At 42.4% G+C, this 17558-nt stretch overlaps 1 protein-coding gene across 1 annotated transcript in view; it reads left to right on the top strand.

Annotated features, from left to right (window-relative positions):
* VAT1L (vesicle amine transport 1 like) overlaps nucleotides 1–16995 on the top strand; it is a 137581-nt gene extending 120586 nt beyond the window's left edge. The window contains exons 8-9 of the mRNA XM_039888837.1: nucleotides 12609–12692; nucleotides 14412–16995. Coding sequence (XP_039744771.1) covers nucleotides 12609–12692; nucleotides 14412–14510 — 183 coding nt within the window. The 3' untranslated portion in view covers nucleotides 14511–16995. The remainder of the gene's footprint in view (nucleotides 1–12608; nucleotides 12693–14411) is intronic.
* Nucleotides 16996–17558: the final 563 nt, after the last annotated feature.

Here is a 17558-nt window from a genome sequence, read left to right as displayed (position 1 = left end):
TATCCAAGGCTGCCCCTCAGAGATCAGTCCAGTATGAGCAACCGAGAAGCCCCACTTTGGAACAAGGGTGGCCCAGCCATTCTGCATCCTATTCGCTGACAGTCAGCTGAGGCAAAAAGCCCTTGAGAAGGAATGAGAAGTTGCTGGAAGACAACACTTCCTTCATCCACTGACTTCCCCCCCCACCTCCATATGAGTCTGGGTTTTTTTTTTGTCTTGTTGCCATGGCAACGCAACCTCAAGACAGTAGATATTAGCCTTGGTACTTAGAGGAAAAAACTCAGCTGACAGACAAGCAAGAAAGATGCAGGAAAGAAAAGGTTAGTCCCATGATTCCCCTCTGTGTCTCAGCAAATGGGCAGAGATAATTTAAAAATTAGACTTTAGAGTCACAGACACCCGCATAAGAAAGGTTCCAGGGCTGGCCAGGTCATCTGTTTCCAGTGCTAATTAAAATGGATGAAGATAAATCAAATTACCTCAGCTCTCATCTCTGCTTAATGGAGAATCTTTCAAAACATGCCATTTTAGAGAATCTTTCCACTCTAAACAGCCTGAAATGATCTTAAACGTGAGGCGGGATTTTACAGCATACACCTCTACGTCCCACCTTCAAACCTTCTCAGTTCCCCTCACCAGTGCCCCTCATTCCCAATTGTCATGGGTCTCCCAGTCTCTCCTCCCCCATTACTACCTCATCCATCTTCCTGAAACGCAGGACTGATTATGTCCAAGCGAAGACCTCTCCTAGCTCCCTAATCCTCGCAGGAGAAAGCCCCACCCACAAAGCTGGGCACACCGTACCCTGCAGGGCGCACAGGGCCTCCTCCCTCCCTCACTCTTCTTAGTTCCCCGGATGAGCTATTCGTTCACTTTCAGGACTCCGTTCTCGTCTTCAGTACATGCATTTTCTCTTCCTGGAAAATGCCACCCTAACTCTTGAAAACCCAGCGCAAATGCCATTTTTCTCTAAATTGAGTCATTTCCTCCCCCTGGGTTCACACGCCTCGTCTTTCATACCTAGAATATAGCTCTTCCCACGCTCTGTTGGAATTATTGACTATTTCAGTGGCCTCCCTACCTTAGCAGGGTCACGTGCATGCATCTCCCTGAACGCTGCCAGGTACATGGTAGGTGTTCAATACTAAAAGCTGTTACTCTTGCAAAGCTGTTTTTTTGTTTTTTTTTGTTTTGTTTTTGTTTTGTTGTTTCCGTTTTGGCTAAAAAGATACATTTTTCTATCTGGGGAGATGAGAATAACACCTTGAACTTCCCTAGGACCAAGATTCTAAGGAATCCAAACCCCTCCTTTGTCACATCATCATCAAACATATACTGGGGTCCCAGCAATGATGTAACAGTTAGGTATTTGGGTGCTAAAATTGTTGTTATGGCTGTTGTTTGGGGAACAAAGCTCAAGGTTCACATTTTATAACCTTTTTGGAAAATTCCAAACATATTCAAAAGTAGCAATAACACCTGCCCCACCCAGCCTTGTACCCATCAACCCAGCTTCTACAGTGATTTGCATCTGACCAGTTTTGTTTCTTTTGCTGCCTACCCTTCCCCACTATTTTTCTGGAGCATTTTAAGGCAAATCCCTGCATAATATCATTTCATCTGTCAATATTTCATAAACGGTCTAGGTTAAAACCCCAGCTCTTCTAGAAATCTACTGGGTAGGTTAATTAACCTCCCTGATTCTCGTGATCTATACATGTAAAAAGAGAACGAGTATGACGCAGCCATCGTAGGGTGTAAGGAACAATGGACTATTCTTTAAAAAATACTTGACACTTAGTACGTGCCCAGCTCATGTGCTAAGTGGTCAGTGTTAGCCATCGAATCACTATTATTATCATTATCATTCCTAAATTTATAGCACAGTCTCAAGCGTTACAGTCTCTTGCAACATGAAAGATACACAACTGTATCAATCAGTTCTCATGGCTCCGGAAGCAAAAAGAGAGCAGACTGATGTGTGAAAAGACTGGAGACTTAAAGACCAAATAGGAGGCTGGAGAAATCATCCTGGAGGGAGGTGATAGGGCCTTGTGCTAGGCAGTGACCAAGGGTAGAAACAACACACGGGAGGAGATAAGACAACACATGCAAGCATTGCTGGCAACCACCAGAAACTGGGAGAGAAACACGGAAAAGATTCTCCCTCAGAGCTGACACCTCGACTTTGGACTTCTATCCTCTAGAACTGTGTAAGAAATTCCTGTTGTTTTAAGCCACCCAAGTTTGAAATACCTTGTTTCAGCGGCCCTAGAAAACAAATACACTACCCAAACATTACAATGTGTTTATAATTTTTTAAATGAAAAGAATCATTAGTTTAAATGTATACTATGTGTGATTTTTCAAGGTATTATTTCCAGGTTCTTGTCCATATGCAAATAACTATTTACTTGGTTATAGTTAGAGTCAAATACAGTTTTATTTCTGGACTTTTGTTTTCACCTGACAGAAAAACTAATTTGTTTCTTAATTCAAGGGTATACATCTCTACTAGCCATTGGGTCACACTATATCCCACTGCTTCCTTCCTCAAAATAAAATGGTCCTTCCCACCGCTTTTCCAGCCTACAACTGATTTCTGATTTTTCTGCTCAGATCACAATAAGATTTGGCTCATTACACGGTGGTTCATGGGTTGCCCACATAACCCACTGATTCTAACTTATGCATACACATCCTATGACCCCACCACCACAGAGATCATCCCCTTGAACCATAAACAGATGAAACTCAGCTGCTGGGTCATTAGAGGGGCCACATAGACACTCCGAATGAGTTTATCTAATGGTCAAGCAATATCTTGCAGGGTTCTTGATGCGCTGAGCAGAAATTAAGTTGCTTGATTTCTGAACAGGTATGCAGAACAAAAGCTGAGCTCTGATTTTTTCTCAGTTGCCCTAAATTGGGAGGGACTCTCTACCACTTTCCAACATGCAATAATATTTAAGCCAAGTGATAAAGTGGACCTCTTCAGGTATTAAAACGTGGAACACCAGCCTAGCCTCTCAGGGAATCTGCATCAGCCAAGCAGGGGGCTCGTCTTTCCTGTTCCTCGCTGTGAGTCAGCCAACCCCAGTGTCTGCTTCATGGTGAGCAGCCAGTACTTTGTTAAATGAAGCACCAGTTAAGTTCAAGGGTCTACATCTTCAGAGCTCCTGTGTCACTGTCTCAACAAATAGGGGTAGGGTGAGGCTGACACGTCCCTTTTTAAAAGCCGTGCTTTATGATTTTGACGCAGGCAAGTGAGAAAGCTTAATCTAACCAGTGAGTGTTTTGAGGTCAGAGATCACATTGTGTTCTGTTGCTGAGGACTTACCATGTGCCACGCCATCTATTCAGTCCTGGGAATAGAGCAGAGCCCAACCTCCTGTGGATAAGTCCCTATTCAAGGTGCCATGCGGGTACTGAGATGAGGCAGTTACCTGATCTTGAAGAGCCCACAGATGGAGATGGGAATTTGTTCCCATCAAACCATTGGTCTCAAGTGGAGGCAATTTTGCCCCCAGGAAAAATTTGGCAATGTCTGGAAACATTTCTGTTCATCACACTGTGCTATTGGCATCTAGTGAGTAAAGGCCAGAGATGCTGCTAACCATGCTGTAATGCACAGGACAGGCCCCCCCAACCAAGAATTATGTGACCCCAACGTCATTAGTTCCTAAGTTGAGAAACTCTTCAAGACAGAATGGAGTAAGTGTCATAACCAAGGAAGAAGCAAGGTGCATATGAAAGTACAGAGGGAAGCACGCATCACTGCGTCTACGATGCAAGTACCCAGAACCCAACAGCCTGCCTTCCTCTCTCCTTCTCCTTCACCCTCCCAGGCTCCTTCCCGTTCTCGAACACCTGGCAACAGTACACGAAGCCCTAGAGTCACACAGAGCATGGTTTGAAGCCTGGCTTCCGCATATTTCACTGTTTAACCTTGAGCAAGCCATCCACCGCGCTAAACCTGAGTTTCATCCCAGCTCTCCTCCACGAGCCACGAGGACTCAAAAAGAAAAGGGAGAATATTTTTATGTACTTTTGACTGACAGTCTGACAAACTCCCACTTACCTCACAGGGTTGATGCAACGCAATGAGATCATGCATATAAAGTATTTTGCCCTGTGACAGCGCCTGCTAAGCGTTTGTCATGTCAGCTGCTGTGATGATAATGAACAATGTCCCCCACCGCCCCTCCTTCGTCCTTTAAATTGACCTGATTTTTAGGTTCAGCTTTTTCCCTGAGACTCTCAACTTCTCCTAATACAACTTAAGGGTGGTGGTGACTCTCATATCTCTACAGTCCTAGGCCCTCTCATACCCTTCCCTCTAAGTGAGAGGATCAAGATCAGTCAAACTTCAGTTAAAGTGGTAGATAACTAGCTTTCTATAGGAGCGCTGTGCAGGCAAACATCCCATACAAACACAACCACTCCTTTATTTCTGCTCCTTGCTTTAGACCATTCCACAGCTTCCAGACATTTCGTCCCAGACATATCTCTAATTCTGCACCCTAGGCACCCTGGCACATGTCTAAATTACAGTAATGTCTAGATCACATAGTCAACATACCTCAATTCCCTTAGGCAATAATAATGCCTCAGACACCTGCAAACAAGCCCTTTCTCCCCAAGCCTAGAGAAAGATCACCTCTGCCTTCTAAACTGCACTTCCCTAAATATCAGCCGGTCTGGCTGTCATCTTTTTGAGAAGACAGCTATCTATCTGAGAACTTTCAAGACTTTGAAGGGTCTTTAGGCTCCTTATGGCTCTAACTCTTTTCCACAAACCCTCATGTTTGGCGGTTCCAGGAGAAACCTTTAGGAGCACGGAAGGGTAGAATTCTTAATCTATGAATAAATAAAACCAGTCATATCTGGAAGCAAGGTAGTTACACCATTAATAAGGAACTAGAGTCCTCCAAGCAGAAGAAATATAGAGTATCTCTCCCAGGTGAAGGATTTTGGTAAAAGATTGGAAGCAAGAACCAGTCAGAATTATATTTGGTAAGCTCTGCCATGTTGTGTGTAATTTCGAGAGCAGCAGGAGCTCAGGTTATTTTTTCATCCCTGTCTAGCACATCCAAGGAGCTTAAGCAACTCAGGAGGACTTTCAAAGTGTAACTCACCATCACCACCCTCAGGGCCCTGTGGCCATCAGTGAGTCATCGTCTGAGTAGAGTACTATTTCCTTAGATTATTTATTTGTCCTTCTATTTGGCTGAGTGACAAACTTCTACTTGACCTTCAAGTCTTAGATTAAAAGTTACTTCCTCTCCATAGTTTTCCCTGGCTTCCATCTTTCTCCCATCCAAATTAGTTCTTCTTTTGTACCCCATCACAATTCAAATGTCTCTCCTACAGACTGCACAATAGATATTTCCCTGCAAGGAACAGAAATCACATTATGCACCTTTTACTCTCCTCCTGAGGCCTCAACTCACATGTTGGAATAAACATTCATTGAGTGTCCATTTAATTCTATTTAACCATCCAAATACAACACTGGGGAACATTCGAATATTGGAGATGATTCACTTTTTTTTTCTCATCTTTTGTTTTAGTTCAAAATGCAGTAGGATAAAAATATATAGTTTGGCTTGATTATGGATTTCAGATTTCTGCAGAACATTCTGGCTTTCAGTTCAATGTTTAATTCATTTGAACCCCTCATGCCCATGATATATATAGATTTGATCAAGAGAATCTGTGCCATTCAAGTACCCAGGGAAAAAGGACCACTCTCAGAATGTTCTTTACCTCTTCTGGGCCAGTGTTTCTACTAACGGTCCCTTAAAAAATCTTCTTGGAGCATCCCCATTGGCTGTCCTGTGGCCAAGTAGTTACTTATGATAGCTACTTAATGTTTTCCTTCCTTTAAAAACAATAGACACCCTTTCACAGGTCAGGACGAAGGTTGAGGAATAAAAGTGACAAGGGTGCAATATTGAAGGAGGTGCTCACTCTCAGGTGCTGACCCAGCACTTGCCCAACCTTGAACTTTGCACCCTGGCCACCTCCCTTGTCTCATCGTACTCCATGCCCTGCATTATTGCAAAGGCCCCATATACAACTGGTCCAAAAAGAACTTGAGTGTTTGTATCTTTTCTTTGCCTTCTCAGTGGGTAATTCCATGGCCCCTGCCATTTTACTTTTCCGATTACTCTTCTATCCAGGTCAAAGCCTCGGGGACTCACTCACTTTAGACTCCTGAAGCTACTTGACAGAACACAGAAATCCAGATTCCAGGTCTACTTGCAATGAATGTGTTACTTTTCCACACCCAATTTGGATTTTACACAGTCCAAAAGATGGCCATTGTTAATATCAGTAATCTTCCGTAGATGACTTGGGTGGATGTGCTTCTTAATTATAGTATTACTCATTTCTTTTTTTCAAATCTTTTAATTTATCATCTAATAGGCACAGTGATGCATGGAATCATCCATCTTTATTTTATTCCTATTTTAGGTGGCTAGGCTCATTACTATTCATAGAAGAAGCCAAAAGCTTTGATTATTAAGTGGTGTCATTTGTACCCTAATGACTTTCTGCCTTGCATGCCAATTCAAAAGGAAATTGAATATTATGAAACATTAAATGAGACCCCAAACAAAGGGTAAGCATTGTTAACTCTCATTACCCAAATGTGAAGGAACCGACCATTCAGTTAGAAGGTGACTAGAGGATATTCTAGATTTGTACGCTCCAGTGTGGGCAACTTCATTTTTGGAAGCTCTTTGGAATATAGTACCAAAGGTCCCAACCAACTTTCCCAGCATCTTGCTCCATATTCACATTTGCTTTTTGTCCTCCCGCCAACGGGCCTCTTTTCAGTCTCTCCTTTCGTATTCTGTTCCTTGTGCTTGGGATGGTCCTCCCTCTCTTCTTGTTTTAGTTACATCCTACTCACCCTTTAAATCCTGGCTTAATAATCAGTTCTTTAGAGAAGCCCTCCCTAATTCCTGACCAGGTCAGATTCCCACCCATGTTCTCATAACACCATCTTAGAATTATCAGGGGGCAATCTTACATTTATATGAGACCTTCTCAATTGAGTAAGTCTGTCTCTCCTATAGGACCATACACTTCATGAGGGCAGAGGATGTGATAGGTCTTTGCTCACTGTTGTTTTGCTGGGCTTCTAGAAACCACACCTCTTCCAGGTCCACTGCGGACAGAAATAAGAATGATCATAACTACTGCTCTTCCGCAAACGTGGTCCAAGCCGATTATATTTTCCCCATGAGTCATGCTTGAATGCCATCTTGACTGCCAATGGGTTTTGTTGAAGCATGACTAATGGTACAGGACCAATACTGATGTGTTTTGATCTATTGGGCTAAATAAATGAATTAGGAACACATTTTTAATATAGTAAAATTCTTATTATGATTAACCTATATAATAAGTGAGACTGTGATTCCCTTAGGACAGAGAACACATATCTGTTTCACCCATTACTCTACACACAGCTCCTGAAACATGACTGTGGCACTGTTGAATGAGTGACTTACTGAATGAATGAACGGAATAGCTGTTATCACTTAACATATTAAGACGGTGAAGGACAAAATGATGAAGAGACTTGCTGGAATGACGTCACTGAGTCAAAGCGGAGTCCAGGACTCAATGATATTCTTACTGCTTCCAGCCATTGTCCACTTGAGATGGTATTCAGGTTGCCTCCCAGGGACAAGAAGTGCCAGAAAAGGTTCAGATGGCCTCTGTACTCAGAATCTTGGCATCTTGAGATGTTTAAATGACATAACAAATTTCCTCCTACTGTCTGGAAGGGAACCAAGTCCAGTAAAGATGGCCTAAATATGCACTGAATCTGTAGCTCTGGAAAATACAGCTACTAAGACCAGAGCTGGCCAGTCATGCAGTTGGCAGTGGTGTCTCAGACAGGGTGCGGGGGACCATGGCCCTGATTATGTACAGACTCTACTGGGCCACCCAGGCAGCACTGAGCAGACCACCAAGAGATAGCTCTGGGATGTGGGATAGACGGGATAGAAACCCCTGGATACGGCTCAGCCACATGGCATCTCACTCTCTCCACATATCCACTTGCTCGTTCATTCATTTTACAGTCTCTTATATGCCAGATACTCCTTTGCACTAGGATCCCTGACGTTGGTGCCACTGTCCTGCCCATCTAGAGCTGCACTCTCCAAAATGGTAGACATGAGCCACACGCAACCACTAGGCTCTTGAAGTGTGACTACTTTGAATTGAGACATGCTGTTAGTGTAAAATATACCCTAGATTCCAAATAATTAGTACAAAAATGAATATAAAATATCTTAACACTTTTTCATATTGAGCATATGTTGAAATGATAATATTTTTGATAGATTTAAGAAATATATTATTAAAATTACTTTCACCAGTTTTTTTAAACCTTTTTTTTTTTTTTACATTTCTTAATGTGACAAATTAGAGAAAATCTTAGTTACATCCGTGGCAGCGCACTGGTTCAGAGACTTGCAATGTAGAGGAGAGAGGCCGTCGAGTGAGTTCTAAGCTGGAGGGTAAGAGTAACATTAGCACCTGGCCCCAGGTGCTAAGGGGAACCCAAAGGAGACCTAGCCCAGACTGTGAGGGGCAGGGGCAAGGGGAGCAGAGCAGCTCCCTAGAAGAGTTCACACCAAAACTGACAGCCACGAGACAAATCTGAGGTAGCCCCAGGACCAGGGCAATCCAGGAAGGAGCCCAGTCTCTACAGAGGTGCAAGGTTGAAAGGCTCAATGAACTTCAGATATGTCTCCAGTGGCAGGAATGAGAGAAGGGGAAGCAATAAAGCCAGGAAGGGCAAGAGACATCAGCTCCTAACAATTGAGTCCAGTGCTGTTCAAGCAGAATTATAATGTGAGCTACAGGCAAAGTTTTCAATTTTATAGTAGCCACATTCAGAAAAGTAAAACAAGTAAAATTAATTTTAGCAATAAGTTTCACTTAACCCAGAATATTTAAAATGTTATTATTTCAACAGTTACTCAGTGCCAACAATTCTTAATGACGTAGTTTACTTTCTTTTTTATGATTACCAAGTCATTGAAAACGGATATATATTTTACAGCGTGTGCTAGCTACATTTCAACTGCTCAGTGCTACATGTGGCTGGCTAGTGGCTACTGTACCAGACAAGGCAGGTCTGCTAGGCTTTTGCATGCCATGGGAGAAAGTTTTAAGCAGACGTGTGCCTTAGAAAAATCTCTCCAGTAGCCCTGAGAGAGACAAGCAGGTTTCTGGAGGCAGTCACCACCATCTTCTGGGTACGGTAAACTGGTTTGTAAACTGGTAACATGAGAACAAAATTTTTTTTGCAGACTTTGCCCCATGATGGTGTTATTTGAGGGCAGTTCCGGAGTACAGACCACAGAGCCTTGTCCTAGAGTTTGTCCAGAGTCCTGAAAAGCGGAGGCTGCTCTCTGCTCTCTCAAAATTCCCATGTTGTTCTAACCACCTTTCAGAGGATGACTTGGGGACAGACTCCTCAGATTTTCACCTTTGGGTTTCTCGTCTGTGAAACTGTATTGCCAATACTCCCCTCAAAGGCTTGGTGTGCAGTTAAAATGAAGCAACATATGTAAAATGCCTCACACTGTGCCTGATAAAGAATTGATTAAAAAATGGTAGTTTCTTTCCTTTTAAGTGATTGTCAAAAGGACTCCTTCACGTCTCTAAGAGCAGCTCCGAGGATTTAAAGTCAAACAGCAGGACTGGGGGTCAGACTTGGAAAGACTCCTAACCCTTTTTCTCCATCCCCCACCAAGGACTTCAAGGAGCCGGTTCATTTCAGAAAGAAATGTCTTAAAAATATGCAGATTAGAGCCAGCCCTGCAGGGGACGTTTTTTCTAGCATCACAGTAAGTTTTAACTGGTAAGGAAACAGCTTTTCTGTTTCCCTGGGCTCTATCTTATTAGAGAAAGAGCTTAAGATTTGTTCCTAATCTCCAAGGAGTTTCCAGGTGTTTAATGACTTTCCAAAGTAATAAAAAGCTGCATTCTGGGAAACCATTATGTGAGTTGTCACCTACCACCTTCCTCTGACTTTGAGAATCAAAGGAAGCAACGCGATCTGGGTGGAACTGGGAAAAACATCGGTTTTGAAGTGTGACAACCTGAGTTTAAACCACAATCCTGTTGTTGATGGCCATAGAATCTTTCAATAAATTGTTTATAGCTTTGATCAAGGTACTTATCTGTAAAATGAGTGTAATATATATGTTGCAAGGTAAAAATTATGTATGCAAGGTAAGAATGTATTAGTTAATTTATTACTGCATAACAATCTACCCTCAAAACTTATTGTCTTAAAACAACATTTAGGATCTCACAGTCTCTGTGAGTGAGGAACCTGGACGAGGCTTAGCTGGGTCCTTTTGTTCAGGATGTCACCCAAGGCTACTATAATTGAGGTGTCAGGCAGGGCTGTGGTCTCATGTCAAGGTGCAACTAGGGAAGGATCTGCTTGATTGGTTGCTGTCAGGATCTAGTTCCTCAAGTCCTTTTTGACAGAGGGTGTCGGTTCCTCACTGGCTGTTGGCCAGGGTCCTCCCTCAGTTCCTTGCCATGTGGGCCTCTCCGTAGGGCAGCTTACAACATGACGGCTTGTGTCATCAGAGCGGGAAGGCATGAAGAGTCAGAGAAAGAGAGTGACTGCAAGACAGAAGTCACCATCTTTTATAACCTAGTCTCAGAAGGGACATCTCATCACTTTTACTGTGTTCTGCTGGTTAGAAGCAAGTCACTAGGTCTAGCCCATGTTTACAGGGAGGGAGTTGCACATGGGCCTGAGCAAGGAGCGAGGATAGTTGGGAGCCTTTTTAGAAGCTATCTGCCGTGATATTTCAAGATTTTCAGTAAATAGTAGCCATAAATGTTCTGACCAAATATGAAAGCACTTTGAAAAGCAACGTTTACCACAGAAATAGAAGAAATCTACTGGATTATATGTCAAGGTCAGGAAATTTAGCAATCATATGACACTACCAGTCTATAAAAGAGATTGATTCTAACCAATGCTAGGTTATCCAACGGCTTCGTTTAAAGATATATTTAATTTATACGAAATGTGGATTTGATAACATGTTGTCAAATAACAATGTTTGGACACTGGAGTTAAAAGGGATTCACTTCCGCTACAATGACGTTTTATCATATACCTGAATCCCTTTCTAGTAATTTTAGGATGTCCTGTTTTTAGGGGAACATGCATCTTGATTTCCTCATCGAACGATAGTATAAAGGCATGTGATCCTGCTGTACGTTCTTTATAATTAGCACTTTAACAGCTACATAACATTTCCATTCAGTAGATCAATATAAAAAGCATGGTTTACTTAACTGTTCCCTCATTCTGTGACATATACGTCGCTTCGGTGTTTTGCCATTAAAAGCAATGCTGTGATTGAGTTTCTTTTGTGTGGCAAGTTTTTTTCCCCCATAATTTGAATTAAGTCTTTAGGATAAAGTCTCAGAAGAGCAATTCTAATACACACATTTTAATGGTTCTGTCAAGTTTTTATCCAAATGAGAAAACGGCTTTGGTTTTTATGAAAGCAAACACTGCTTCATCAGCTCCAGACTAAGCTCCCCAAGGGAGACACCCTAGTTTAGTTTTTAGTTCTTTTTTTTTTTTTAAACCATGGCATCTAGCCTATAAGTAACATCTAATGAGTATTGTGGACTGAATGAACAAAAATATTTAAAAATCTGAGACTTTAGGAAAAATATTTAGTCTAGGTCTACTGACACTCCTTTTTTAATCAAGAGATTTTTCATTTCCATTTAGAAATCACTAAGAGATGTGGAGGACAGAGGATGCCAAGCACTGGCCTCTCTTTTGTCCTTTCCTTATCTCATTTAATCCTCACAGCACCCCCTACAGTTCTTTTTCCCACGCAGCAGCAGACTGAAATGCTCAAAGCATATATCAGATTATGTCACGCCCTTGCTTTTATAAAGGGTTCCAGGAGACATCTGTTGGCCCCTATCATTTGGGGGGCGGGCGGGGGAGGAAAGTAAGTCCTCTTTTCTGGGGAGAATACTATTTCTGGGAAAATATTTCCTTAGATGGAGACAAAATTTCCACCCAATACTAGGAATGATGGTAATTTTCTTAAATGTAGTTCACCCTGGGTAATGAGTCATTTTAGCCAAATTAGGAGTCAGAATGATATAACATTTAGGTAAGCAGGGCACAAATAACCCTCAAAAAGAATTTTATTGGTCAACATTTCCTCTGGCTGATGTGCGTTGTCGTTCTACAGCATGTAACTCTTTGAACTCCACAATACTCCTCTCCGGGACACCAACACCCTTTTTAAAAAGAAATTTTATTTTACTTATTTCTGGAGCTATCACCCTCCTTTTTTAGACCCAGGAGAGCAAGTTGCTTGTACAGATCAGAGTGTGTAACACAACCAGAATTTTTTTGCCCTCAACGTCCAAAACCATCTCGAGCTTAGCCACCAAACTTAAACCACAGCGCCCCCTAGTGGGAATCTGGTGGTTTAGCTTTCCCAGGCCTTGACACTTGGGCCACGTCTCACCTAATCAGCGCTCCAATTTTTCTCCCTGTCTCTCAGGTAAAGGAGGCCATGCAGCGGATTCACGACCGAGGGAACATCGGCAAATTAATTCTGGATGTAGAGAAGACCCCAACTCCACTGGTGAGTCAAAAAGCAGAGGAATCTGGTCAATTCAACATAAGAGGGTCTTACTGGGCAAAGACCCAAGTGGGGCAGAGGGAAATACAGGCAGCTCATGGGCTGGCAGAGGAGGCCAGCGGTAAACAAATGGTTGTGTGAATGAGGGATTAGTTATACACTGGGATACATGTGGAGAAAGAAAGGAAAATGCTTCAATGAGAGCATTTCAAGAGCAATCTGAGGGCAGTCAGAAAAGGGTAGAAACAACCTTTCTCTATTCGAAGTCCTCTCTCTTGGCTGCCACAAGTAGGAGGGATTCCTGGTAAAATCTAATAAATTCACATTCACATACTCAACAGATTCATGCTCACTGCTTCCAAGATGCCTCCTGATGATTCCACCAATTTTGTTTTCTTTTATCAGGATAAAACCCCTATGCCCAGGGATCTCACCAGGAGTGGAGCTTGTCAAACTGACACCACAAATGCTCTTGCAAGGGCCACTTGAGGGGGACTATGTAATGTGGCGGTCGACACATAGACTGTCACCAGACTGCATAGGTCAAAGCCCAGCTCTGAGCCCCAGCGTGTGACCTGGACTATTGCTTTGCCACTCCAGCTTCGGTCTCCCTTTCTGAAAACTGGAGATTGACAAATTTTCACAAGTCAATTAGAATGACATGCATAAAATATTTCTCATACACACTAAGTTCTAAAAAAAGGTTTAACGAAGAAAATACTTAGGAAGTTTTTTTTTGTTTTCTCATATGTTTAGTCTTAGAACTGCATCAGTCTTTTATAAAAGAGGAAGAACTCCAATTTCTTACATGTTTTAGTCTGAAGTGTGTATTTTTAAAAATGTTTACTTGGTTTTTATAACCATAATGTAGTTCAGGTGTATGTAATGGCCATTTCACTCAGTGAAGAACAGTTTAATGAGAGGGCATTTTACGATGTGTAATTGATGGATAACAATATGGAGATAGTTTATTAAATACTGACTAAGTTCCAGGACTGTGCCAGCCAATGTTTGAAGGCAAACAAGGGGACCAGGTTAAGGAGAAAAAAAAATGGCCGGGATCCCGGGTCTTCTGTGCATCTACGTTATGTTCTTTAAACACGTGGCCAAGTCTGTTTCAGTCCCATCAGTATAAGGCAGACATGTCTAGAGACATCCTGGACCGTTTTCTAGCCAAATGACTGGCACTGGCTTCCCACCTGTCTCCATTACAAATGAAGTTCTGCTGGACCCGCAGGCTGGTAGGAAGGCCTGTTTGACCATGGGGGTGGGGGGAGGGAGCATTTCTCATCAAAGCAGGAGCTGAAAAGTTCACCGTTCATGGAGACAGCTCAAAGCCTGCCTTGGCACGCCTTTGTCCTTGTTCCTGAATCTCAGGAGGACTTTTACCCTGAGATCCAAAGAAACAAAAAGGTGATGGAGAAGGGCCAACTCAGATCTGTGGTATTTGGAGCTTCTCTTTGATGGGTAGAGGCCGCAGCCAACCTGAATGGACTCAACCCCCAAATTACAGTACTTGCCCTCACATCCTTATCTCAGTGTCTGCTTCTTAAGGGGGCCTAACACGAGACAGCTAATACCCCACACACTACCTTCCCGGGGAAGCAAGCAACCCTAGCTCTTGGCCCTTAAAGAAGTCCTTCTAAGTGGTATCATCAGATGCTCAGAGAAGTTGGGGATAAGGTTGCAATGCCTTCTCATAAATTCTCCGTTGAATTACAGATGGCCAATGACAGCACAGAGACCAGCGAGGCAGGAGAAGAGGAGGAGGACCACGAGGGTGACAGCGAGAACAAGGAGCGGATGCCCTTTATCCAGTAACCCAGAACCCAGGCAGAAGAATGAAGGAAGGTCATTGGTAGAAGAGGAGCCAGCTGAGGAAGTTCTTCTGTGCCCCAGTGAACAAATGCTGTAGTCCAGTGCGTGTCGTGTTTGTCTGCAGTCAGCTGAGCTAAAAAGCTGTTGATCACTGTTGTTTTTTGAAATTAAGTGCCAATCCCATTCCATGCAGTATTATGTCCTTCCCCCGTCTGTGTATTACACTCTTCCCTCTCCCCTGTTTCAAAACCATCTATATTTGGGTCCTTGACAGTTCTAGAACAGCCTTGCAAATTAATACAAGCCCACAGGCCCAGTGCCTAAGAGACTAGACATGGCAAAGACAGATTTGGATTAAAGGTGTTATCACAGAGCACTATCCAGATCCTAGAATTCTTTGGGCCAATGATACTTTTCACTGCCAGCCACCCATGCTTCTGATAACACTTGCCAATCTGGCTGGCAGAAAGAGGGTAGGCCAGGAGATGTTTTTATGAGCCCATAAACTTAGTATCTCTCCAAACTGTAACTTTCCCTCTCCCCTCTTAAGAGGCAACTTCCTTACATTCATCCAGTTGTTTCACAGTCAAAAGTTTGAACTACTCTCCTCTCACCCTCTGATGCTTGATCTCTTCACTGGTTATTATCCACGAACACAGGGAAATGGATGTGAATGTTTCAGGGTAGAGGATGGGTCAACAGCATGAGCTTGAGGACCAGCCACAGAGATTTCTCCTCTGAAACAGTATCTCACGAGCAAAACACTCTCCCCGCCACAACCCACCTGCCATATATATTTTATTTCAAGAAAACTTACCACATGTGAGACTATTTCAGAACTCATTTCTGAGACTCGCCTGCGTTTGCACACTGGCCATTGGCATTCCCAATTTTGCTATGTTCATTTCCTAGTACTGAGCAGCCACCTTTATTGTGGATTCCCCCGAGGAAGACCTCCTTGATAGACCATATTTGGAAAAAAAAAATCAGTATCTTTTCATTTGCCAAAACATGTTCCAACATGTAACAAATTCTAGCCACACAAAGGTTGATGTTCAGTATCAGATGCCAAATGTGCAGTTCCTCTCCTCTGAAATATAAAATTATGGTGCAGACTGTGCAGATGGGGAACTGGGGACCCAACTACTTGGTTGCACACTCTTGTCCGATTTTCCAATTCCTAAACTTCTAAGAAACCTCACCCCCAACCCCACCCCACATGGTGTGGCTTGAGGCAAACAGTTCCCCTGCAGGAAGAGAAAAAGACTCAAAGTTTCCATGAGGAGGGGCTCCTCCTTTCCTCCTCCCAGTCCTTTTGCCCAAAGGGTTGACTCCATCACTCACAAACCAAGTTGGAGACACAAGAAACCCACAAATTCAGCACTCCAGCTCACTTTACATTCTGGAAGACATTGGAGGGTTCCCACATCGCCCAATCTCTCTACCAGTGAGCCTCAGGACAGACCCAACTCTTCCCCCAAAATGATGGGAGTGAATGCATTTCATCAATTACCTATTTTATTTCCAAAGTCCTTTTGTAGCAAATGTCACCTCATCAGTCATGTTCTTTTTTTTCCTATCCTAAGCTTGTGATGATGACTTATTTATGCCAAATATTTATCTGGAAGGAGTTTCTCCTCATTGTGAATGTTATGTGCAAAATAATGAAGATGAGCAAGGGTGCTGCCATCTGAGGTGCAGAGAGCTGAGAGGATCTCAGAGAAGACACCAACATCTGCTCTTCCTACTTTAGGACCCACCAGTATTCCAGGTCTGCCCACTTAGAGAGATGATGTAGAGGTTTTATTCCACCAACACCTTTGCCAAATGATGAATTATTGGTCATGTTTCTCCCATAACCAAGCTGACGATGGTGTCCTAACAGCCACTACCCAAGTGATACTACTAGTGAGCTGAACAGAAATGGCATGTTCTAGGGCTGGGGGAACAAAGAGCCACTGGCCACACCAAGGCTGTCCTCTGCCAGGTGGGTGGAACTCTGCGTTGAGAATCCAGATGGCCTTCATTATGTCCAGAGGAGACACAAAAACTCACTCCTCCTCAAATCTGTTTTTTTTTTTTTTAACAAGCAAGGTTAATACAGTAATCACAAATAATGCCAGTTAATTGTGGAAAATAATTTTCATTTTCTCAGAATACAGAATGAGAAGAAAAAACTAGAGTTTGACCAATAAAATCAATTTATGCCATGAATAAGAGAAAAAAACATCAAAATTAACCAATTAATGCCCTTTCATCTTAAGTACTTCCTTTCCCATCACGCGATTGTTTTTTGGAAGGAAGTGTAAAGAACGTCTCAGTTTGCCTTAAAGGAACTGTGAAGGCTTCTCTGTAATTTAAGCTTGATTGGAGTGAACTGAAACATTGTCTAATGTATTTGTGGCTTTAGAGCTTTTGTTATATTGTGCCTACAAAGCAAATTATGTTTACATAAAATATATAAATAAAGTATTCAGCATAGCATAACCTCGCCTGGCATCACTTACTCCACATAAATAGTTGTTGGAAAAGTAGCCCCCCTATTGAAATGTAAGGAATGGGTGACTAAAAAAGAAAAAATAATAAAAAAAAAAACGTGATAGAAGACTCTTTAGATGAGAAACTGAAGACTACATGGTAAAACAGGGTTTGAGATTAGACAAGCCTTTAAAAAGACATTCGAGTTCCCTCAAGCAAGAAAATAAAACCGCTAAATAAAAGAACTACTAAATACATCATATATTAATAATGGTAACAAAAACAATAATTATAATGACATTTATAAGGTATCTACCATTTGCTGTTAAAAAAGCTATGTATGTGTTAACTTGCTTACCTTCCAAACAGCCCTGAAAGGTAGTGTTTATCACTACATCAATTTTATAGGTGATAAGATTGAATAAAGCATAGGGAGGTTTGGCACTTGCCTATGATCACACGGCTATTAAGTGATGGAGCCAGGATCTTTGAACCAAGCTAGAATTGCTGCTCTTAACTGCCCTGTCATGCTCTCTTGGCTTACATAAGGTTAAAATACATTGCATTTCAAAT

Source organism: Pteropus medius, unplaced genomic scaffold, assembly GCF_902729225.1.
Source record: "Pteropus medius unplaced genomic scaffold, Ma_sr-lr_union100, whole genome shotgun sequence".
NCBI lineage: Eukaryota > Metazoa > Chordata > Mammalia > Chiroptera > Pteropodidae > Pteropus > Pteropus medius.
This window is presented reverse-complemented; position numbering and strand designations above follow the sequence as displayed.